The sequence below is a fragment of the Aythya ferina genome, assembly GCF_964211825.1.
Source record: "Aythya ferina genome assembly, contig: HAP1_SCAFFOLD_397, whole genome shotgun sequence".
NCBI classification, from domain to species: domain Eukaryota; kingdom Metazoa; phylum Chordata; class Aves; order Anseriformes; family Anatidae; genus Aythya; species Aythya ferina.
This window is the reverse complement of record NW_028181174.1, coordinates 14,658-38,230: the sequence shown is the minus strand read 5'-3', so window position 1 is coordinate 38,230 and position 23,573 is coordinate 14,658. Positions and strand designations below refer to the sequence as shown.

The following is a 23,573-nucleotide window of genomic DNA, read 5'->3' as shown; positions in this document are numbered from 1 at the left end:
GGCAGCCATATTTAGTATGGGCTAGAGGCTCATGGGATGGCAGCCATGTTGGGTCAGCCCCAGAGGCTGATGGCATGGCAGCCATCTTGGGTCAGGCCTGGAGGATCATGAGAAGTCAGCCATATTGAGTCCAGGCCGGAGGCTCATGGGAGGGTGGCCATGTTGGGTCAGGCCTGGAGGATCATGGGAAGGCGGCCATATTGGATTCGGGCAAGAGGCTCACGGGATGGCAGCCATGTTGGGTCAGCCCCAGGGGCTGATGGGATGGCAGCCATATTTGATATGGGCATGAGGCTCATGGGATGGCAGCCATCTTGGATTAGGGCTAGAGGCTGAGGAGGGGGCCACAGTGGCCTGGGGGATCATGGGAAAGCGGCCATGTTGGGTGAGCCCAGGGAGGGCAACCATATTGAGCCAGTCCCAGGGGCTCATGGGAGGTCCCCAAGCCCCTGAGCACCCCCATTTTGGGGGTCCCCAGCCCACATCACCCCCATTTGGTGGGGGTGGTCACGCTATGGGGCACTGCCCCATAACCCCCAACCCCAAATCCCCCCTCCCATGTGACCATATGACCCCCCCCCAATCCCCTTCAACCCCTCAAACCCCTATGGGACCCCCCAAAATTTTGGGGACCCCTCCCACCCCCCCAGGCACCACCCAATGGGGGCACAGGAGGGGGGTGGGGGCGTCCCCTATAGACACTGTAACCCCTCCAGCCCCAATACGATCCTCACAGACTGCGACCCCTATAGCTGCCCCACATTCCCCTATAACCCACGTGACCTCTACAGACCCCCCCCAAAGCCCCTATAGGCCATGTGACCCCCCGATAGACCCCCACATCCCCTATAGCCCATGTGACCCCTATAGCCCCCCCCAATCCCCTCTAACTCCCCCAAATCCCCTATAACCCACATGACCCCTATCACCCCCCTAATCCCCTAGAGCTCCCCAATCCCTTATAGCCCCCCCTAATCCTCTGTAGTCCCAATCCCCTACAGCCCTAATCCCCCAGAGCCCCCACGTGACCCCTAGAACTCCCCCAAATCCCCTATAGCCCAGGTGACCCCTATAGCTCCCGCGTCCCCTATGGCCTCCACAATCCCCTATAGCCCCCCCAAATCCCCTATAGCCCCCACACAACCCCTACAACCCCCCCAAATCCCCTGTAGCCCCCCAATCCCCTATAGCCCCCCCAAATCCCCTATAGCCCCCACACAACCCCTACAACCCCCCCAAATCCCCTATAATCCCCCCAAATCCCCTACAGCCCCCCCAATCCCCTATAGCCCCCCTCAAATCCCCTATAGCCCCCCCTAATCCCCTACAACCCCCCTAATCCCCTACAGCCCCCACACAACCCCTACAACACCCCCTAATCCCCTATAACCTCACCAAATCCCCTATAGCCCCCCTAATCCCCCCTAATCCCCTACAGCCCCCCCAATCCCCTACAGCCCCCCCAAATCCCCTATAGCCCCCACACAACCCCTACAGCCCCCCCAAATCCCCTACAGCCCCCCAAATCCCCTATAGCCCCCCTCAAATCCCCTATAGCCCCCCCTAATCCCCTACAACCCCCCTAATCCCCTATAGCCCCCACACAACCCCTACAACCCCCCCAATCCCCTATAACCTCACCAAATCCCCTATAGCCCCCCTAATCCCCTATAGCCCCCCCAATCCCATATAATCCCCCCAAATCCCCTACAGCCCCCCTAATCCCCTACAGCCCCCCCAGAAACCCTACAACCCCCCCCAAATCCCCTATAGCCCCCCCAAATCCCCTATACACGTGCCCCCTATAGCCCCCCCCCCCGCATTGTTTCTCATTTTGGGGCGTTTCGGTCCATTTTTGGTGTCGTTTTTTTATCTAAAAGGAGCAGACGCAGCGCCGCTTGGAAAAGGAACCAAAAAAAAAGCAAAAAAAAACGAGAAAAGAACAAAAAAAAAAAAAAAAGAAAATTGCGCCCCGCTGCCCCCCCCCCACCCCAAAAAATGCATCGGGGGGGGTCCCCGAGGTGACCCCAAAAGGAGGGGGGGGCCCCAAAAGTCACGGGGGGGTCCCCAAAAGGGCCATAAAGGGGATGGGGAGGTCCCAAAAGTCACGGGGGGGGCCCCAAAAGGGAGGGGGGGTCCCCAAAATGGCCATAAAAGGGAGGGGGGGGTCCCTAAAGGGGTGGGGGGGATCCCAAAAGGGCCATGAAGGGGATGGGGGGCCCCAAAAGTCACGGGGGGGTCCCTAAAAGTCACAGGGGCGTCCCCAAAAGTCATGGGGGGGTCCCCAAAAGGGCCATAAGGAAGACGGGGGGTCCCTAATGGGGTCGGGGGGGCCCTAAAGGACGTGGGGGGGTCTCCAAAATGGCCATAAAGGGGATGGGGGGGCCCTAAATGGGATGGGGGGGTCCCTAAAGGAGACGGGGGGGTCCTCAAAGGGCCAGAAAGGGGATGGGGAGACCCTAAATGGCAGGGGGGGGCCCTAAATGGGATGGGGGGGTCCCAAAAAAGATGGGGGGGTCCCCAAAAGGGCTATTAAGGGGCTGGGGGGTCCCCAAAATGGCCATTAAGGGGACAGGGGGACCCCAAAAAGGGATGGGGGGTCCCTAAATGGGATGGGGGGGTCCCCAAAAGGGCCATTAAAGGGCCGGGGGGGTCCCCAAAATGGCCATTAAGGGGACAGGGGGACCCCAAAAAAGGATGGGGGGGGCCCTAAATGGGATGGGGGGACCCCAAAAAGGGATGGGGGACCCCAAAAAGGGATGGGGGGACCCCAAATTGGGCCGTGGGGGGGCCCCCACCTCCCTTGGGACCCTGGAGGGTGACCCCCGGGGACGGGGCGGTGGCACGCGCCCCGCGTCACCCAGCGCCCCCGGGGGGGCCCCGAATTGGGGACGGGGGACACGGGGGGGAGGGGTCCCGGGGGGGGGGGTCCCAGGGATTTGGGGTCCCGGGGGGGTCGCGGGGGGGTCACAGGAAGTAATCGGCCACCGGCTTCTTGGAGGGGATGCCCCGCGTCTCCTGCGGCGCCGCCTCGAAGATGATGAACTCCTTCTGCAGGTGCTCGTCCAGCTCCAGGATGGCCGCCACGTTCCCGCACCTGTGTCGTTAGCGTGTCATTAGCGTGTCATTAGCATGTATTTAGCATGTTGTTAGCATGTAATTAGCGTGTGGGGCCCCCCGAGTGGGTTTGGGGGTCTGGCTTCGTGGTGGGGTGGCCCAGTTGGAGAGGAGCTCAGTGACTTGTGCCATTCTTAGTATGTTCTTAGCGTGTTCTTAGCATGATCTTGACATGTTCTTAGCGTGTTCTTAGCGTGTTGGGGCTCCCCTTTAAGTGTAGTCATTGACTGGCCCCGTGATGGGGACGACCCCATCATGGTGCCACTCGGAGCCCTCTAGGGTCCCCCAACCCCACCATAGACCCCTGTGTCCTTCACATGTCCTTAGCATGTTCTTAGCATGTCCTTAGCGTGTTTTGGCCACCAATAAAGTCATTAAGAGCAGCTGGAGATTAACTCCATAATGGGGACGACCCCATCTTGGTGTCACTTGGAGCCCTCTGGGGTCCCCCAACCCCACCACAAACCCCTGTGCTCCTTAGCATGACCTTAGCATGTTCTTAGCGTGTCCTTAGCATGTTGGGCCTACTCTACATGATGAGTTGGAGACTGATCCCATTGATGGGACCGGTCCCACCAAGCATCACCGGGAGCCCTCTGGTCCCCCAACCCTTCCACCAACCCCTGTGTCCCTTAACATGACCTTAGCATGTTCTTAGCATGTCTTTAGCATGTCACTAGCATGTTGGGCCTACTCTACATGACAAGTTGGAGACTGATCCCATTGATGGGGCCAGTCCCACCAAGCATCACCCAGAGCCATTTGGCACCACCAACCCCTACGCCCCTTCACATGTCCTTAGCATGTTCTTAGCATGTCACTAGCATGTTGGGCCTCTCCTAAAGCAGCAGAGGGGTCGCAGCCACCACCCCACAACACACCCATCCCCACCCCAACACCTCCCACCCCTCCCACGAACCCCCCACCCCCTCGACGTGTCCTTAGCGTGTCCTTAGCGTGTCCTTAGCGTGTCGCTGACCTGTAGCAGTAGTTGGGGGCGGACCAGACGGTGAGGACGGTCTCGTTGAAGTGCCACTTGTAGCCCTCCATCACCAGCTGGTGGGCCCGGCAGATCATGTCGATGTCGTTGGAGGCGTTGAACTGGGCCACCACGTCGCTGCCGAACAGGTAACCCGCGCCCCGCGGCGACACGCCCCAGCCCGTCGTGTCTGGGGGGGGGAACACGCGTGTGTCAGGGCCAGGACACGCGTGTCAGGGCCAGGACAGGCGTGTCGGGGGCTGGGACACGCGTGGGAGGGGCTGGGACGTGGAATAGGGTCATGGATTTGGGGTATAGATATGTGGTGGGGGGTGGAAACGCGTGTGGACAGGCGTGTTGGGAGGTGACACGCAATGCACACGTGTGTTACACGTGTGTCTGTGGTATGTGGACATGCCTCGGGGGTCAGAGGTGTGTCATGGGGCTGAGAACAGCGTGGATTTGGGGCTGTGTGGGCGAACACGTGGCCCAAACAGGCGTCATACGTGTCCACACGCGTGGCTCCACGTGATGACATGTGTGTCGTTGGCGTGTCACCCACCTGGGGACAACGTGTGACATCGTGCGTGGCCACGGGGAGCCCACAGCCCACCCCCTGCCCCTCCACGCCTCGTGGGGCACCCGGGGATGTCACGACACGTCCCGACACGTGACATCATGTGATGTCATGCGATGTCACGCGTGTGCGGCGCCCACCTTCGGGGTCGGACCAGAGCAGGTCGCACATGGGGCCGTCGTGGGGCACCTCCTGCTTGCGGTCGATGGTGCGGATCTGGTCCAGGGTCTGGATGGACGGCGAGAGGCCGCCGTGCACGCAGAAGATCTGCGGGGACACGCGTGTGCTTAGCATGTTCCTAGCATGTTCTTAGCGTATGACAGAGGGCAGGGATGCTTTGGTGTGGCCCCGTCAATCGTGGCCCTCTCCCAGCTCATACAAGCTCTTGGTGGGTCCTTAGCGTGCTCTACCGTGCCTGTAGCATGTTTTACCGTGTCCTTAGCATGTTCTATGTCATTCTATGCCCTTAGCATGTTCTGCCATGTCCTTAGCGTGACCCAGAGTGCGCACTTGGCTGTAACACCACCGACGATCCCAGCGCAGCACACGCAGGTTACCCAGACCCAACACGCCCTTAGCATGTTACAGCGTGTCCTTAGCATGTTCTAGCATGCCTTTAACATGTCCTAACGTGTCCTTAGCGTGTCCCAGTGTGTTCATCTTGCCACCAGTGATAACAGGGACACGGCAAGGGGCAAAGCTGATGACCCAGGGCCCTCACACGGACCTCCTACCACCCTTCCATGTGCTTAGCATGTCCTTAGCGTGTGCTAGCATGTTCTTAGCATGTCCTAACACACCATTAACACCTCCTAATGTCCCGTTTTTACTCCCGATAACGAGGAAAACACCACAAAGGAGCGAGCTGTGGATGCAGGGCCCACACACGGGCCTCCCCACACCCCACACGTGTTTAGCATGCGTTAGCATGACCTTAGCATGTTCTTAGCATGTCCCAGCTCACCATTACCACATCCTAACACCCAGTTTTACTTCCAACAACCCCTGGAAGGGACCGAGCTGCACACACAGGACCCTCACGTGCCTCCCCCCACCCCTCTGCATGCACTTAGCATGTCCTTAGCATGTCCTAGCATGATATTCCCATGTCCTAACTCAGACTTATCACACGCCTGCACCAAATTTTGGCCAAAATGACAAAATAAAGACCAAAAGGGGCCAAGAGGTGGAGGCAGGGCCCTCCCCACACCCTTAACATGCCCTTAGCGTGTGGCGAGGTGTCCTTAGCATGTGCTGGCGTGTTCTTAACATGTGCTGGCGTGTCCTTAGCATGTACTAAAGCATCCTCAGCACATCCTTACCCCCTCCTAACACCAAATTTCACCCTCAAAACTAGAAGAAAGACCCCGAAGGCCCCCAGCCTTCCACCCAGGACCCCCGCGGGGGCCGTCCCGTGACCTTCCCGTGTCGTTAGCGTGTCGTTAGCGTGTCGCACCTTGCCGTCGATGATGGCGGAGAGGCTGAGGTAGTCGAAGATCTCGGTGCAGTAGCGCCAGACGGTGACGGAGCCGTACTTGCGCAGGCACTCGTCGTAGAAGCCGTAGACCTGCGTAATCTGACGGCTCTCGTGGTTGCCCCGGATTAGGGTGATGCGGTCGGGGTAACGCACCTATGGGTGGGGGGGGGTTAGCACCCATGGGTGGGGGGTTCAGGGACACCCAGCAGCACCCATGGGTGCCCTGGTGGCCCTACCTTGAGCGCCAGCAGCAGCAGGAAGGTCTCCACGCTGTAGAAGCCCCGGTCCACGAAGTCGCCCATGAACAGGTAGTTGGTCTCGGGGACGTCCCCGCCCACCTGGGGGGGCAGATTAGGGGCGGGGGGGGCAGATTAGGGTCACAGGGGGGCAGATTAGGGTCGGGAGGGTCAGATTAGGGGCAGAGGGGAGGCAGATTAGGGTCGGGAGGGCAGATTAGGGTCACAGAGGGGCAGATTAGGGTTGGGAGGGTCAGATTAGGGGCAGAGGGGGGCAGATTAAGGGCAGAGGGGGCATATTAGGGTCACAGAGGGGCAGATTAGGGTCGGGAGGATCAGATTAGGGGCAGAGAGGGGCAGATTAAGGGCAGAGGGGAGGCAGATTAGGGTGAGCAGGGCAGATTAGGGTCACAGAGGGGCAGATTAGGGGGTTAGGGGAGGCAGATTAGGGTTAGAGGAGGGCAGATTAAGGGCAGGGGAGGACAGATTAGGGTCACAAAGGGGCAGATTAGGGTCAGATGAGGGCATATTAGGGTTGGGGGGCAGATTAGGGTCACAGAGGGGCAGATTAGGGTCACAGAGGGGCAGATTAAGGGCAGGGGAAGACAGATTAGGGTCACAGATAGTCAGATTAGCATCATGAGGGACAGATTAGGGGGTTAGGGGAGGCAGATTAGGGCCGCGGGGGGCAGATTAGGGGCAGATGGGGGACAAATTAGGGGCGGGAGGGGCAGATTAGGGCCAGGGGGGCAGATTAGGGGTATTTAGGGGGTGTTCTGGGGGAGAAGGTAGGGGTTGGGGGGCATTTAGGGGCAGATTTTGGGGGGTGGGCGAGGGGATGGGGGCATTTGGGGGGCGGGGGGGCACTTCTGGGGCAGGTTGGGGGGCAATTAGGGGATGGGGGGCAATTAGAGGGTATAGGGGGGCAATTAGGGGGAACACAGGGGGGCAATTAGGGGATATAGGGGGGGCAATTTGGGGATATAGGGGGGCATTTATGGGGCATGGGGGCACTTGGGGGGCAATTAGGGGACGGGGGGGCAATTACAGGTACAGGGGGGCAATTAGGGGGTGAGGGGGGGCAATTAGGGGGGGCAACTCACCCTGAAGAGCTCCTTGAGGTCGTAGAACTGCCCATGGATGTCACCGCACACCTGGGGGGGGCAACAAAAAAAGGGGGGGGTCACACCCCAAAACTGCCCCCCAGGGACCCCTAATTACCCCCCCAGACCCCTAATTACCCCCTCAACCCCTTAATTACCCCCCCAGCCCATTAATTACCCCCCCAGCTCACCGTGACGGGCGAGTCGACGCGCTGCACATTGCTCTCCTCCACCAGGATCTCCCTGCGGGGCAAAGAGCCATCAATTACCCCCCCGGGGGTGGGTTAATTACCCCCTGAGGGGATTAATTACCCCCCGGGGGGGTTAATTAACGAGTTAATTAGCTAATTGGGGTACCTGGCCTTGGCACAGAGCGCCTTGACCTCGCTCTCCTTGATGAGCTCGCAGCGCCGCAGCTGCTCGATCTGCCGGTCCAGGTCGCTCAGCTCCCCCATGGCTGGGGCAAAAAGGGTCAGCAATTGCCCCACTGGGGCCCTAATTGCCCCCACGGGGCCCTAATTGCCCTTATGAGGGTCCCTAGTTGCCCCCAAGCTGCCCCATGGGGTCCCTAACTGCCCTATGGGGTCCCCAAGTGCCCCTAATTGCCCTAAAGGGGTCCTGTAGGATGCCTAATTGCCCCCACGGGGGTCCCTAATTGCCCCAGGGGGGGCCCTAATTGCCCCCAGGGGGTCCCCAATTGCCCCCAGGGGGTCCCCAATTGCCCCCAAGCTGCCCTATGGGGTCCCCAAGTGCCCCTTAGCTTCCCTAACTGCCCTAAAGGGGTCCTATAGGATTCCTAATTGCCCCCACGGGGGTCCCTAATTGCCCCTGAGCTGCCCCATGGGGTCCCTAAGTGCCCCTAATTGCCCTAAAGGGGCCCTATAGGATCCCTAATTGCCCCATGGGGGGCCCTAATTGCCCCCAAGCCGTCCTATGGGGTCCCCAAGTGCCCCTTAGTGTCCATAGCTGCCCCAAAGGGGTCCTGTGGGATCCCTAATTGCCCCCACAAGGTCCTAATTGCCCCTGGGGGTCCCAAATTGCCCCTATGAGGGTCCCTAATTGCCCCCAAGCCACCCTATGGGGTCCCCAAGTGCCCCTTAGTGTCCCTAACTGCCCTAAAGGGGTCCTGTAGGATTCCTAATTGCCCCCACAGGGGTCCCTAATTGCTCCCACGGGGCCCTAATTGCCCATATGAGGGTCCCTAATTGCCCCTGAGCTGCCCCATGGGGTCCCTAAGTGCCCCTAATTGCCCTAAAGGGGCCCCATAGGATCCCTAATTGCCCCAAGGGGGTCTCTAATTGCCCCTATGAGGGTCCCTAATTGCCCCCAAGCTGCCCTATGGGGTCCCCAAGTGCCCCTTAGTGTCCCTAACTGCCCTAAAGGGGCCCTATAGGATCCCTAATTGCCCCCACGGGGGTCCCTAATTGCCCCATAGGGTCCCCAATTGCCCCCCAGCTACCCGGAGGGGAGGATCTCTGGCCCCATAACTGCCCCCCCCAGCCCCATAAGTGCCCCCTCTGCCCCCATAAACCCCTCACCTCCCCCAAAGCACCCCGCAGACCCTCCCCTGCCCCATAGTGGCCCCACAACCCCCCCACACAGCCCCTCCCATGCCCCATAACAGCCCCATAACCACCCCTGTGCCCCATAACTGCCCCATAACCTCCCATAAGCACCCCATAGTCCACTTCAACCACCCTATATCAACCCCACAGCACCCCATAACCCCTCCTGTGCCCCATAGCAGCCCCATAACCCCCCCATAGTGGCCCCATAACCACCCCCATGCCCCATATCAACCCCATAACCACCCCATAGCCCCTCCCATGCCCCTTAACAGCCCTATAACCCCCCCAATAACCACTCCCGTGCCCCATAACTGCCCCATAAACACCCCATATCCCCCCCACAACCACCCCATAGCAGCCCCACAGCCCCTCCTGGGCCCCATAGCAACCCCATAACCCCCCATAACCACCCTATAGCCACCCCACAGCCCCTCTTCTGCCCCACAGCCCCCCATAACCACCCTATAGCCCCCCCAACCGCCCCATAGCAGCCCCACAGCACCCCCATATCCCCCTACAACCACCCCATAGGCCCTCCCATGCCCGGTATCAGCCCCGTACCCCCCCATAACTGCCCCATAGGCACCCCACAGCCCCTCCTAGGCCCCATAGTGCCCCATAAACACCCCATAGCGGCCTCACAGCCCCTCCCAGGCCCCATAGCACCCCATAAGCACCCCACAGCCCCTCCTGGGCCCCATAGCACCCCCATAACCCACCATAACAACCACATAGCAGCCCCATAACCACCCCCATGCCCCATAACTGCCCCATAGCACCCCATAGCCCCCCCCCAACCACCCCATAGCAGCCCCACAGCCCCTCCTGGGCCCCATAGCAACCCCATAACCCCCCATAACCACCCCATAACCACTCACTAGCCCCATAACCGCCCCATAGCCCCCCCCACAGCCCCTCTCCTGCCCCACAACCCCCCCATAACCCCCCCCGTGCCCCATAACCACCCCATAGCCCCCCCCAACCACCCCATAACCACCCCATAGCGGCCCCCCGGCCCCTCCCCGTGCCCCACAGCCCCCCAGAGCCCCCCCAAAGCCGCCCCCGGCCCCTCCGCACCCGGCGGCGGCTCCGCGCCCCCCCTCCGGCCGCCACCGTCCCCGCCGCCGCCGCCTCAACGTCACTTCCGGCGCGGCCCCGCCTTCAGCCCCCTCCTCCCCGGAAGCCGGGCGGAGGCCACGCCCCCCTGAGCGGGCTGTAGGGAGGGGGCGGTGCCTCCTCTTTAGGGGGTCCCCCCCGGGAACGCGAGGGCCGGCGCGGGGGTTCCGCGCCGTTTTGGTTCCGGGCGGGGCCAAAATTAGGGCCCGGGGGCCCCCAATTGTCACCTGGACCCCCCCATTGTCACCTGGAGCCCCCCATTGTCACCTGGAGCCCCCCATTGTCTTCTTGACCCCCCCAGTGTCACCTGGGTGTCCCCACAGTCCCCTGGGTGTCGCCATTTTCCTCTGAGACCCCCCCCATTGTCTTCTTGACCCCCCCATTGTCACCTGAGTGTCCCCAATGTCACCTGGGTGTCCCCCCATTGTCCCCAGACCCCCCCACTGTCACCTGGGTGTCCCCATTTTCCTCTGGGACCCCCCCCAATTGTCCCCTGGACTCCCCCCCTTTGTCACCTGAGTGTCCCCAGACCCCCCCATTGTCCCCTGGGACCCCCCCCCATTGTCACCTGGGTGTCCCCATTTTCCTCCGGACCCCCCCCACTGTCACCTAGGTGTCCCCCCATGTCCCCACATCCATGTCCCCACCCCACGCCCCCCCCACATCCCTGCCCCACTTGTCCCCACGTCCCTCAATGTCCCCTTTCCACATCCCCACGTCCCTTTGTGTCCCCACCACGTCCCCATGTGTCCCCAAGTCCCTCAATGTCCCATATCCCCATGTCCCCACCATGTCCCTATGTCCCTCAGTGTCCCATGTCCATGTCCCCATGTGTCCCCACCATGTCCCTCAATGTCCCATTTCCCTCTGTCCCCATGTCCCCTCCATGTCCCTATGTCCCTCAGTGTCCCATGTCCATGTCCTCCATGTCCCCACTACACCCCACGTGTCCCCACATCCCTCAATGTCCCATTTCCCTGTGTCCCCATGTCCCTCAATGTCCCCTTTCCATGTCCCCACGTCCACGTCCTCATGTCCCCACGTGTCCCCATCATGTCCCATGTCCCTCAGTGTCCCATTACCATGTCCCCACCACATCCCCCGTGTCCCTCAATGTCCCATTTCCCTGTGTCCCCGTGTCCCCACATGTCCCCAAGTCCCTCAATGTCCCACGTCCATGTCCCAACGCGTCCCCACCACGTCCCCACGTGTCCCCATGCCCCTCAATGTCCCTTGTCCCTATGCCCCACGTGTCCCCATATCCCCACACATCCCTGTGTCCCATGTCCATGTCCCCACGTGTCCCCACGATGTCCCTCAATGTCCCATTTCCCTCTGTCGCCATGTCCCCACATCCCTCAACATCCCCTTTCCACGTCCCCACGTCCCTTTGTGTCCCCACCACGTCCCCATGTGTCCCCAAGTCCCTCAACGTCCCATATCCCCACCACGTCCCCATGTCCCTCAATGTCCCATTTCCCTGTGTCCCCATGTCCCCAAATGTCCCCAAATCCCTCCACGTCCCCTTTCCATGTCCCCACGTCCCCCCTGTGTCCCCCCATGTCCCCCGAGCCGTCGGCCCTGCAGGCAGCGTTCCTTTATTGAAAGGCGAGGGGACGGGGAGAGGGGACAGGAGTGTCACACGGCGCGGCGTTCCCCGCTGACGTCACGGCGCTCCCGCTGACGTCACGGCGTCCCTGGTGACGTCACGGCGCTCCCGGTGACGTCACTCAGTAGGCGTGGTTGGAGACGAAGAGGGACTCGCTGGCGGCCGCCCCCGCCTGCCCGCTGGGGGTGTACTTGCCTTGGCACGCCAGGGAGTTGGCCTGGGGACAGGGACACGCGTGTCACGCGTGGGGACACCACCCAGACACGCGTGGGACCGTGGTGGCACCACCCAGACATTCATGGGACAATGGTGGCACCACCTTGACTCATGGGGATGGTGGTGGCACCTTCTAGAAGGATAGGGGACAATGGTGGCACCACCCGGACTCACGTCTGATGGCCGTGGTGCCACCCCCCTGGGGACACAGGGCTGTCACCCCACAGAGCCACGGTGGTCCCCAAATGTTCTCCATCCCCCTGATGTCCCCGTGGGACACCTCCTCCAACCCCAAGACCTCCTCCACCCCAAAATGTTCCCAACGTTGACCTACCAGAACCTTCTTGAGGTCCTCCTGGACCTCCATGACCATAACCACGTCCCCAAGACATTCTCCACCCCAAAATGTCCCCAACGTTGACCTACCAGAACCTCCTAGACCACCATTGACCACGTCCCCACCCCTCCTCCAACCCCAAGACCTCCTCCATCCCAAAACGTCCCCAACGTTGACATCCCAGAACCTTCTTGAGATCCTCCTGGACCACCATGACCATAACCACGTCCCCAAGATGTTCTCCACCCCAAAATGTCCCCAACGTTGACCTACCAGAACCTTCTTGAGATCCTCCTGGACCTCCATGACCATGTCCCTGTCCCCAAGACGTTCTCCACCCCCTAGATGTCCCCATGTCCATGACATTGACCTACCAGAACCTTCTTGATGTCCTTGGGGACCACCATGACCATGACCATGTCCCCAAGACCTCCTCCACCCCAAAATGTCCCCAACGTTGACATGCCAGAACCTTCTTGAGGTCCTCCTTGACCACCATTGACCACGTCCCCACCCCTCCTCCAACCCCAAGACCTCCTCCACCCCCAAATGTCCCCAATATCCCCAACATTGACCTACCAGAACCTTCTTGGTTCTTCTTGATGGTCTCATGGACCACCACAACCACGTCCCCAAGACGTTCTCCACCCCAAAATGTCCCCAACGTTGACCTACCAGAACCTTCTTGAGGTCCTCCTAGACCACCACGACCATAACCATGTCCCCAAGACCTCCTCCACCCCAAAATGTCCCCAACGTTGATGTACCAGAACCTTCTTGAGGTCCTCCTTGACCACCATTGACCACGTCCCCACCCCTCCTCCAACCCCAAGACCTCCTCCACCCCCAAATGTCCCCAATATCCCCAACATTGACCTACCAGAACCTTCTTGGTTCTTCTTGATGGTCTCATGGACCACCACAACCACGTCCCCAAGACGTTCTCCACCCCAAAATGTCCCCAACGTTGACGTCCCAGAACCTTCTTGAGATCCTCCTGGACCACCACGACCATAACCACGTCCCCAAGACGTTCTCCACCGCAAAACATCCCCAACATTGACCTACCAGAACCTACTTGATGTCCTTGGGGACCACCATGACCATAACCACGTCCTGAAGATGTTCTCCACCCCAAAATGTCCCCAATGTTGACCTACCAGAACCTTCCTGAGATCCTCCTAGACCACCACGACCATAACCACGTCCCCAAGACGTTCTCCACCCCAAAACATCCCCAACATTGACCTACCAGAACCTTCTTGAGGCCCTCCTGGACCACCACGACCATAACCACGTCCCCAAGATGTTCTCCACTCACGGATACCCCCAACGTTGACGTCCCAGAACCTTCTTGAGGTCCTCCTTGACCACCACGACCTTAACCACGTCCCCAAGCCCCCCTCCACCCCAAAACGTCCCCGAGGCTGACGTACCAGGGCCCTCTTGACGTACTCCTCCTGGGCCGCCTTGGTGTTCTCCTTCTTGCCGCTCCAGGCCCGCAGCGCCGAGGCCTGCAGCGCCCGCCCGTAGGAGAAGGTCAGGGCCCAGGGCTTCGCCAGGGGACACCGGTTGATGGCGTTGAGGTTGATGGACGCCTCCTCCTCGCTCTGGCCCCCCGACAGGAACGTGATGCCTGGGGGGGGCGCGTGGGGATGGGGTCAGCACCGGGAGGATGTGGGGACGCCGCGGGGATGTGGCCGTGGGGATGGGGACAGCGTGGGGTTGGGGACAAGGACACCACGAGGAGGTGGCCATGGGGACAGGGACACCATGGGGATGGGGACACCATGGGGTTGAGGACACCACGAGGACGTGGCCATGGGGACACCATGAGGACGTGGCCATGGGGATGGGGATATCATGGGGTTGGGGACACCACGAGGACGTGGCCATGGGGTCGGGGACACCATGGGGTTGAGGACATCATGAGGACGTGGCCATGAGGACACCATGTGGTTGGGGACACCACGAGGATGTGGCCATGGGGACGGGGACACCATGGGGTTGAGGACAAAGACACCACGAGGACATGGCCATGGGGACACCACGAGGACGTGGCCATGGGGATGGGGACATGGCCACAGGGACAAGGGTGATGACACCATGGGGATGGGGACACCACGAGGACGTGGCCATGGGGATGCCACAAGGACGTGGCCATGGGGACGGGGACACCATGGGGTTGAGGACAAGGACACCATGAGGACGTGGCTACGGGGACAAGGGTGATGACACCATGGGGATGGGGACACCACGGGGACGTAGCCATGGGGACAAGGACAAGGACACCACGAGGACATGGCCATGGGGACACCAAGAGGTTGAGGATACCACGAGGATGTGGCCATAGGGACAAGGATATGACCATGGGGACCAGGGTGATGACACCATGGGGATGGGGACACCACGAGGACACAGCCATGGCGATGGGGACACCATGGGGACACGGCCACATGGACCAGGGCAGTGCGGGGACAACGTGGGGACATGGCCATGGGGACACCACAAGGGTCACCTCCAGGGCCATGGGGTCACCCTTGGGACTGGGACACCATGGGGAGTGTGATGGCCACGGGAACGTGGCCATGGAGGTGGGGACACCACGAGGATGTGGCTATGGGGACACCGTGAGGACACCATGGGGAGGTGGCCACGGTGATGGGGACACTACAGGGACGTGGCCATGAGCATGGGGACCCCACCATAGTGATGGAGACACAGACATGAGCATGTAGACCCCATGGGGACGTGGCCACCATGATGGGGACCCCGTGGGGACGTGGCCATGACCATGGAGACCCCATGGGGACGTGGCCACTGTGACGGGGACCCCATGGGGACGTGGCCATGAGCACGGAGACCCCATGGGGACGTGGCCACCGTGATGGGGACCCCGTGGGGACGTGGCCATGAGCATGGAGACCCCATGGGGACAAAACCATGGTGACTGGGACCCCATGGGGACATGGCCACCATGTTTTGGACCCCATGGGGATGTGGCCACGAGCATGGAGACCCCATAGGGACGTGGCCACCATAACGGGGACGTGGCCACAAGCACGGAAACACCGCGAGGACATAACCACGGGGACCCCATGGGGACGTGACCACGGTGACGGGGACCCCATGGGGGGACACAGGGCCGGGTGACACTGACCGGGCACGGCGGGTGGCACGGTGCGGCGCAGGGCGGTGACGGTGGCCATGGCGATCTCCTCGGGGCTGTACTTCTTGGTGCAGGAGTGGCCGGCTGTCACCATGTTGGGCTTCAGCAGCGTCCCCTCCAGGTAGACGTGGTGGTCGCTCAGCGCCTTGTAGACGGCCGCCAGCACCTGGGGACGCGTCGGGGACAGGTTGGGGACAAGTTGGGGACACTTTGGGGACACCTCGTGGGCATTTGGGGGGCATCACCCACCTTCTCGGTGACGTACTGGCAGCGCTTCAGGTCGTGGTCACCATCTGGAAGGATCTCGGGCTCCACGATGGGGACGATGCCGTTCTGTGGGGACACGGGGACGTCAGGGACACCCCCCAGGGGGACAGGGACACGGCGGGGGGTGGGGTGAGGGGCGCCAGAAGGTGGCCTGGGCTACCCAGTGGGGACAGGAGGTGACGCGTCGCCGCTGGGAGGCCACCACGGGGTGCCCAGAGGTGACACGGGGGTGGGGACGGGGAAGTGACACGAAGGGAGGACACGGGGAGGTGCCACCAGGGCGGGGAGGTGGCACCAAGCCAACTGGGGGTGGCACCACGTCAACTGGAGGTGACAATATGTCAACTGGAGGTGTCACCACGTCAACTGGAATTGGTGATATGTCAACGGGAGGTGCCACCACATCAAGTGGGGGTGGCAATATGTCAACTGGGGGTGTCACCCAGCCAACTGGAGGTGCCACCAGGGCAGGGAGGTGGCAATACTATCAACTGGAAGGGCCACCAAGCCAACTGGAAGGGCCACCAAGCCATGGAAGTGGCAATATGTCAACTAGAAGGGCCACCAAGCCATGGAAGTGGCAATGTCACCTGGAGGGGCCACCAAGCCAACTGGAAGGGCCACCAGGGCATGGAGGTGGCAATACTGTCAACTGGAGGGGTCACTAAGCCAACTGGAAGGGCCACCAAGCCAACTGGAAGGGGCAATATGTCAACTGGAGGGGCCACCAAGCCAACTGGAAGGGCCACCAAGCCAACTGGAGGGGGCAATATGTCAACTGGAAGGGCCACCAGGGCGTGGAGGTGGCAATATGTCAACTGGAAGGGCCACCAAGCCAACTGGAGGGGCCACCAAGCCAACTGGAGGGGGCAATATGTCAACTGGAAGGGCCACCAAGCCAACTGGAGGTGGCAATATGTCAACTGGAAGAGCCACCAAGCCAACTGGAGGCCTCCAACCACCACAGGGCACCAAGAGGGGACACGGGGAGGGGTAGGGGGGACACGTGGCCGGGGACCTGCTGGCAGATGCTGGCGTAGCGCGCGAGGACGTTGGCGTTCTCCAGGATGGCGAGGCGCGAGGGGGTGTGCTCCGAGATCTTGAGGACGCAGCGCCACTTGGCGAAGTCGGCCCCGTCCTTCTTGTACTGGGCGCAGCGCTCCATCAGCCCGTCCAGCCCTGGGGGGACACCGCGGTGGCATCAGGGGTGGGGACACCGCGGTGACATCGGGGGTGGGATCACGGACGGGGACACCGTGGTGGCGTCGGGGACATCGCTCACCTTGGGTCGTGGTCTCGCCGTTGGTGCCAGCCAGGGGCACGACTCCCTTGTCCACCTAGGGGACGGGGACAGGGTCACCGGGGTGCTGGCCCGGTCCCCTCCCTGTCCCCACGTGTCACCCCCCATGTCCCTAACACCCCAAGGTCCCCAAGATGTCCCCACCTCAACGTGGCCACCTAACGAAGCCACCGTTGACCTGGTTGACCAACACCAAGGAGCCCCCAAATTCCCCCAACGCCCTCGATGTCCCCAAGACCCCAATGTCCCCAAGGCCACCGTTGACGTGGTTGACCTGGATCCAAGAGCGTCCCATGTCCCCAAGACCCCCCAACGCTCTTGATGTCCCCAAGATGTCCCCACCTCAACGTGGCCACTGTTGACGTGGTTGACCTGGAGCAAGGAGCGCCCAAGTCCCCAACACCCTTGATGTCCCCAAGACCCCAATGTCCCCAAGACCACCGTTGACCTAGTTGACAAGTACCAAGGAGCCCCCAAGTCCCCCCCAACATCCTCAGTGTCCTCAAGATGACCCCAATGTCCCCAAGACGACCCCAACCCAACGCGCCCACCCAACGAAGCCACCGTTGACCTGGTTGACCAACACCAAGGAGCCCCCAAATCCCCCCAACACCCTCGATGTCCCCAAGACCCCAGTGTCCCCAAGACAACCCCAACGTCCCCAAGACGACCCCAACCCAACGAAGCCACCGTTGACCTGGTTGACCAACACCAAGGAGCCCCCAAATCCCCCCAACGCCCTCGATGTCCCCAAGACCCCAACGTCCCCACAATGTCCCCGATGTCCCCACGATGTCCCCGAGGTCCCCACCTTGATGCCAACGACGGCGCCCTTGCCGCGGATGACCTGGGGGAAGGGGCGCCCATCGTCGGCCGACTGGTAGAGGGTCTCGTGGAAGAGGATGACGCCGCCGATGCAGGGGTCCACGCGCTTGTCGGCCGTGAAGAGCAGCTGCCGGTACCAGCGGCGGTTCTCCTCCGTGTTCTCCGCCCCCACCGAGCTCAGCCGCTTGGCGATGCTGCCTGGGGGTGGCCCAGTATAGACCGGTTTACTCCCAGTAAGCCGTAGTGGTCTCCCGGAGCTGCGCCGGTAGCTCCCAGTAGCTCCCAGTGCCACCCCAGGAGTTCTCGTGGACCTCCTGGTGCCACCTCGAGGTTCTCAGACACTTCCCCATCCTCTTTGAAGTCATACCAGTATGACCCAGTATGTCCCAGTATGACCCAGTATGTCCCCCTGGGCTCTTGGTGGTGCCCCAGTGCCTCCCAGTAGCTCCCAGTGCCTTCCCAGGAGCTCTCATGGACCTCCTGGTGCCACCTTGAGGTTCTCAGACACTTCCCCATCCTCTTTGAAGTCATACCAGTACGTCCCAGTATGAACCAGTACATCCCAGAACGTCCCAGTATGTCCCTCTGGTCTATTGGTGGTGCCCCAGTGCCTCCCAGTAGCTCCCAGTGCCTTCCCAGGAGTCCTCATGGACCTCCTGGTGCCACCTCGAGGTTCTCAGACACTTCCCCATCTTCCTTGAAACCATACCAGTATGTCCCAGTATGACCCAGTATGTCCCTCTGGACTATTGGTGGTGCCCCAGTGCCTCCCAGTAGCTCCCAGTACCATCCCAGAAGCTCTCAAAGCCCCACTGGTGCCACCTCGAGGTGCTCAGCTGTTTCCCCAGCCTCCCTGCTGCCATCCCAGTTCCTCCCAGTAGCTTCCAGTGCCCTCCCGGTGCCGCTCCAGCGTCTCCCAGTAAGGTCCAGTGCCCTCCCAGTGCCCCTCCGTATCACCCAGTGACCCCTCGGCCCCTCCCAGTTCCTCCCAGTCCCGTCAGAGCTGACTCACTCCCCAGTACTTCCTCAATACTGGGCAGGGCGGCACCTCCCAGTTGTTTCCTGTCTGCCCCAGTTGCTTCCAGTCTGTCCCAGTTGCCTCCCAGTCTGTCCCAGTTGCCCTCAACCCCACCCCAGCAGCTCCCAGTGCCCTCCCAGCGCCCCTCAACCCCCTCCCAGCGCCCACCAGTCCCTCCCAGCCCCAAACCAGTCCCACCCAGCCCCCTCCCAGCCCCCACCAGTCCCTCCCAGTGCCCTCCCAGTTCATCCCAGTGCCCACCAGTGGACTCATCGGCCGCTAGGATGCCCTTGCCGGGGGCCACGATGCGCCGGGCGATGTCGGCGAGCTCCTGCTTCTGCTCGGGGGTGAGCGCCGGGTACTGGTGCGGCATGGTGGTGGCACTGGGGACAAAGGGGGGACAGCGTCAGGGGGGGCGCGGGGGACACCGGGAACCCGGGGAGAACCTCGGGAACCCCATGAGAACGTTGGGGACCCCTTGGAGAACCCATGGGGACATCGGGGACCCCATGGGGGACATCAGGAACCCCATAAGAATGTTGGGGTCCCCTTGGAGAACCCATAGGGGACATCAGGAACCCCAAGGAGAACCCATGGGGAACATCAAGAACCCCAAAAGGAACATCAAGAACGTTGGGGACCCCATGGGGAACCCATAGGGGAACATCAAGAACCCCATGGAGAACATCAGGAACCCTAAAGAAGGTTGGGGTCCCCTTGGAGAACCCATAAGGGACATCGGGGACCCCACGGGGAACATCTAGAACCCCATCGAGAACATTGGGGTCTCCTTGGGGAACCCATAGGGGACATTGGGGACCCCAGGGAGAACCCCTTGGAGGACATCAAGAACCCCATGGGGAACATCAAGAACCCTACAGAAGGTTGGGGTCCCCTTGGGGAACCCATGGGGACATCGGGGACCCCATGGGGAACATCTAGAACCCTAGGGGTCCCCTAGGAGAACCCATAAGGGACATCGGGGACCCCATGGAGAACCCATGGGGAACATCTAGAACCCCAAGGAGAACATCAAGAACCCCATGGAGAACATTGGGGTCCCCTTGGGGAACCCATAGGGGACATCAGGGACCCCACGGGGAACCCATGGACATCGGGGAACATCAGGAACCCCATGGGGAACCCATAGGGGACATCAAGAACCCCATGGGGAACATCAGGAACCCTAAAAGAGGTTGGGGTCCCCTTGGAGAACCCATAGGGGACATTGGGGACCCCAGGGAGAACCCATGGGGACATCGGGGACCCCACGGGGACCCCATGGAGAACTTTGGGGACCCCATGGGGAACGTCGGGAACCCTACAGAGAACCCGTGGAGAACGTTGGGGACCCCAAAAAGAAACCCATGGGGACCCCAAGGACACCCCGTGGGGACCCAGGGGACACGGGACCACGGTGGCTGGGAGGGGGCACCCATGGGTGCTGAGGGGACAGCGAGGGGGGGAGCTGGGGACACCAAGGGGACATGGGGACACCGAGGAGGGACCCAAGGGTGCCTGGGGACACCCAAGGGACACCGAGGAACCGCCCAAGGGGACACCAAGGACATCAAGGAGGGACCCAGGGGACACCGAGGTGACACCCAAAGGACCTGGGGCCACCCAAGGGGGACACAGGAGCACCCAAGGGACCTGGGGCCACCAAGGAGGGAGCTGGGGGACATCAAGGAAGCACCCAAGGGACCTGGGGACACCCAAGGGGACACCCAAAGGGGGCAGAGGGCACCCAAGGGACACTAAGGAAGCACCCAAGGGACACCAAGGAGGGACCCAGGGGCCACCCAAGGGGGACAGGGGGGACCCAAGGGACACCCAAGGGGGGCAGGGGGGACCCACGGGACCTGGGGGACATCAAGGAAGCACCCAAGGGACCTGGGGACACCCAAAGGGGGCAGAGGGCACCCAAGGGACACTAAGGAAGCACCCAAGGGACACCAAGGAGGGACTCAGGGGCCACCCAAGGGCCACCCAAGGGGACTTGGGGACACCCAAGGGGATGTGGGGCCACCCAAAGGGGACAGGGAGCACCCAAGGGACACCCAAGGGGAACAGGGGGCACCCAAGGGGACTTGGGGACACCCAAAGGGGACCCAAGGGCGACGGGGAGCACCCAAGGGCCACCCAAGGGGACACCCAAGGGGGACAGGGGGCACCCAAAGGACACCCAAGGGGCCACCCAAGGGACACCAAGGGCCACCCAAAGGGGACGGGGGGCACCCAAAGGGACACCCAAGGGCGACGGGGAGCACCCAAGGGACACCCAAAGGGACTTGGGGACACCCAAGGGCCACCAAGGGACCACCCAAAGGGGACGGGGCCACCCAAGGGACCTGGGGGCACCCAAGGGTGCGGGGCCACCCACCGGGTGTCCGAGCGCTGCGGGAGCCGGCGCCGAAATGGCAGCGGGGAGGGGACGGGGAGGGGACAGGGGGACACGCCCGGGGGGGAGGGGACAGGGGAGGGGACACCCGGGGGCCACCCCCGCACCCAAGGGCGCTTCAAGGGCACCCCGCCCCCCGCCGGGCCCCAAAACCTCCCTTTTTTCCCCCAAAATCCGCAGGGTTCGCCCCAAATCTGCGCTCTTTGCCCCCAAGATTGTCTCCGATACCAAAAACTCCCGTTTTTACCCCAAAACCGGCTCCTTTTTGCCCCTAATTGTCACTTTTTGCCCCCAAAACCAACCCCCCACACCCAAAACCCGCGTTTTTCACCCCAAAAAGGCGTCCCCGCACCCAAAATCTGCGTTTTTGCCTCCAATCTGCTCCCTTTTGCCCCAAAATTGCACTTTTCGCCCTCATCACCTACTTTTTTGCCCCAAATTTGGGTTTTTCACATTTAAACCACCTTCTTTTTGCTCAAAATCTGTGTTTCTCGCCCCAAATCTGCCCCTTTAACCCCAAATCTGCACATTTTTGTCTCAGATCTGCGCCCACACCCAAAATCTGCGCTTTTCTCCCCGAAACCACCTCCTTTTGCCCTAAACCTTCGTTTTTCCCCTCAAACCACCCCCTTTAACCCAAAAACCCATATTTCACCCCAAATCTGTGTCCCTCCCCTCGTAATCTCCCCCCACACCCAAAATTTGGGCTTTTTGCCCCAAAATCTTGGCTTTTCACCCCAACCCCTTTCCCGCACCCCAAATCTCCCCGCTTCACCTCAAATCTCTCCCCACACCCCAAACCTTCCCCTTTTGGCCCCAAATTCCTCATTTTTTCACCCAATTTTCTATCTCTACCCCAAAACCCCTAAAATCTGCTCTTTTCACCCCAAAAACCTCACACCCCGCTGCCCAACCCCTTCACCCCCAATTCCGCTCCTTTTCCCCCCAAATCCGCCTCCTCCACCGCCAAACCCCCCCTTTTTCTCCCCAAACCACTCCTCGCCCCCAAAACCGCCGTTTTTCGCCCCAAAACCTCCCCCTTCGCCCCCAAACCTCAAATTTCCCCCTCCCGCCCCCAAAATCCCCACTTTTCCCCCCAAACCTCTCCCTAACCCCCCACGACCCCCTCACCCCCCCCTTCGCCCCCAAATCCGCCCTTTTTGCCCCCAAAACCTCCCCCCCTCCCCTCCCCCACCTGGCCTCGGGGAGCGGCCGGACGCGCGGGAACGAGGGGGCGGGGCCTGCCGCGAGGTGACGTCACGGGTGGGGGGACAGGGAGGGCGCGCTCTTAAAGGGGCAACGGCGCGCTGAGTCACGGGGGGGGCCCACCAGGTCCTTTTGGGGTGGGGGGGGACATGGGGGGGGGGTTTGGGGGATCCTGAGGGGTTTTGGGGGGGGCCCCAATTTTTTTTTGGGGGGGGGCAGAGGGGTTTTGGGGGGTTTGGGGGGGAAAGGGGGGTCCAAATTTTTTTGGGGGGGGTCCAAGGGGGATCTGGGGGGGGGCTTGGGGGGTCCAGAGGGGTTTTGGGGGGGGGTCCAGAGGGGTTTTGGGGGGGTCCAGGGGGAATTTGGGGGGCGTCCAGGGGGGGGTGGGTCCCATGGGGGGGTTGGGGATGCCCTGGGGGGGGTTATGGGGATGGGGGGGGGATCAGAGGGGGGTTTGGGGGGTCTTGGGTGGGGGGGGGGCAATTTGGGACCCCCCCCAAAAAAAAGACCCCCCCAAAAAACTCACCAGGGTGGGGGCGTCCGGGGGGGGCAGCAGCCGGGGGCCGGGGGCTCCCCCCTATATAGGGGCGCCGAGGGGGGCCCCCCCGCCCTGACCTTCTCGGGTGCCCTCTGCCCTTTCGGCGGCCAAAAATAGGGGCCCCCCCCCGCCCCTCCCCCACCCTGCAGCCCCTCCCCCCCCACAGGCACCCGGGGGGGGAGGGGAGCCCCCCCTGGCCCCCCCTTATCACTTTTTTGGGGGGGTTCCCTCCATTTTTGGGACGCCCCCTTCAGTTTAGGGACCCCCCCTTGTTTTTGGGACCCCCCCCTCCTTATTTTTAGGATCCCCCCCTTATTTTTGGGACCCCCCCTTTATTTTTGTGACCCCCCCCCAATGCTTTCTTCCCCCCCCCATGGACTTTTGCCCCCCCCCTCCCTTTTTGAACCCTCCCCAATATTTTTGGGGGGGCTCCCCCTTATTTTTGGGGGCCCCCCCATCCTTTTTAGCCCCCCCCCATGACTTTTAACCCCCCCCTGCATTTTTTGGGGGACCC

At 61.7% G+C, this 23,573-nt stretch overlaps 2 protein-coding genes and 1 long non-coding RNA gene across 9 annotated transcripts; all 3 read right to left on the bottom strand.

Moving 5' to 3' along the window:
• Positions 1-1,848: 1,848 nt before the first annotated feature.
• Positions 1,849-10,192, bottom strand: PPP4C (protein phosphatase 4 catalytic subunit). Its single transcript, XM_084540305.1, has 9 exons — positions 10,135-10,192; positions 7,847-7,946; positions 7,681-7,732; positions 7,490-7,540; positions 6,387-6,488; positions 6,130-6,303; positions 4,814-4,940; positions 4,097-4,286; positions 1,849-3,097 (listed from the first exon to the last, which is right to left on the bottom strand). Exons 2-9 carry the CDS (start codon positions 7,942-7,944, stop codon positions 2,968-2,970), a joined length of 924 nt encoding a protein of 307 aa, XP_084396431.1. The 5' UTR covers positions 7,945-7,946; positions 10,135-10,192; the 3' UTR covers positions 1,849-2,967.
• A 1,563-nt stretch (positions 10,193-11,755) lies between these two features.
• ALDOA (aldolase, fructose-bisphosphate A) lies at positions 11,756-23,086 on the bottom strand. 7 transcript variants are annotated; one of them, XR_014688128.1, is made up of 9 exons: positions 22,511-22,610; positions 19,176-19,297; positions 17,883-18,094; positions 17,054-17,108; positions 16,790-16,950; positions 15,754-15,837; positions 15,503-15,670; positions 13,772-13,971; positions 11,756-11,999 (listed from the first exon to the last, which is right to left on the bottom strand). XR_014688128.1 is itself a non-coding variant. In XM_084540303.1 (9 exons), the coding sequence occupies exons 2-9, from the start codon at positions 19,285-19,287 to the stop codon at positions 11,904-11,906; spliced, it is 1,095 nt and encodes a 364-aa protein (XP_084396429.1). In that variant the 5' UTR covers positions 19,288-19,297; positions 23,048-23,086; the 3' UTR covers positions 11,756-11,903. The 7 variants fall into 7 exon arrangements, 4 of the variants coding, with proteins under 4 accessions (XP_084396429.1, XP_084396428.1, XP_084396430.1 ...); XR_014688129.1 differs by lacking the exon at positions 22,511-22,610 and adding an exon at positions 21,741-21,936; XR_014688130.1 differs by lacking the exon at positions 22,511-22,610 and adding an exon at positions 21,298-21,661.
• Positions 12,479-13,353, bottom strand: LOC311429177. The gene is made up of 3 exons (XR_014688131.1): positions 13,276-13,353; positions 12,975-13,066; positions 12,479-12,765 (listed from the first exon to the last, which is right to left on the bottom strand). It is a non-coding gene; the product is annotated as an uncharacterized lncRNA (long non-coding RNA).
• Positions 23,087-23,573: the final 487 nt, after the last annotated feature.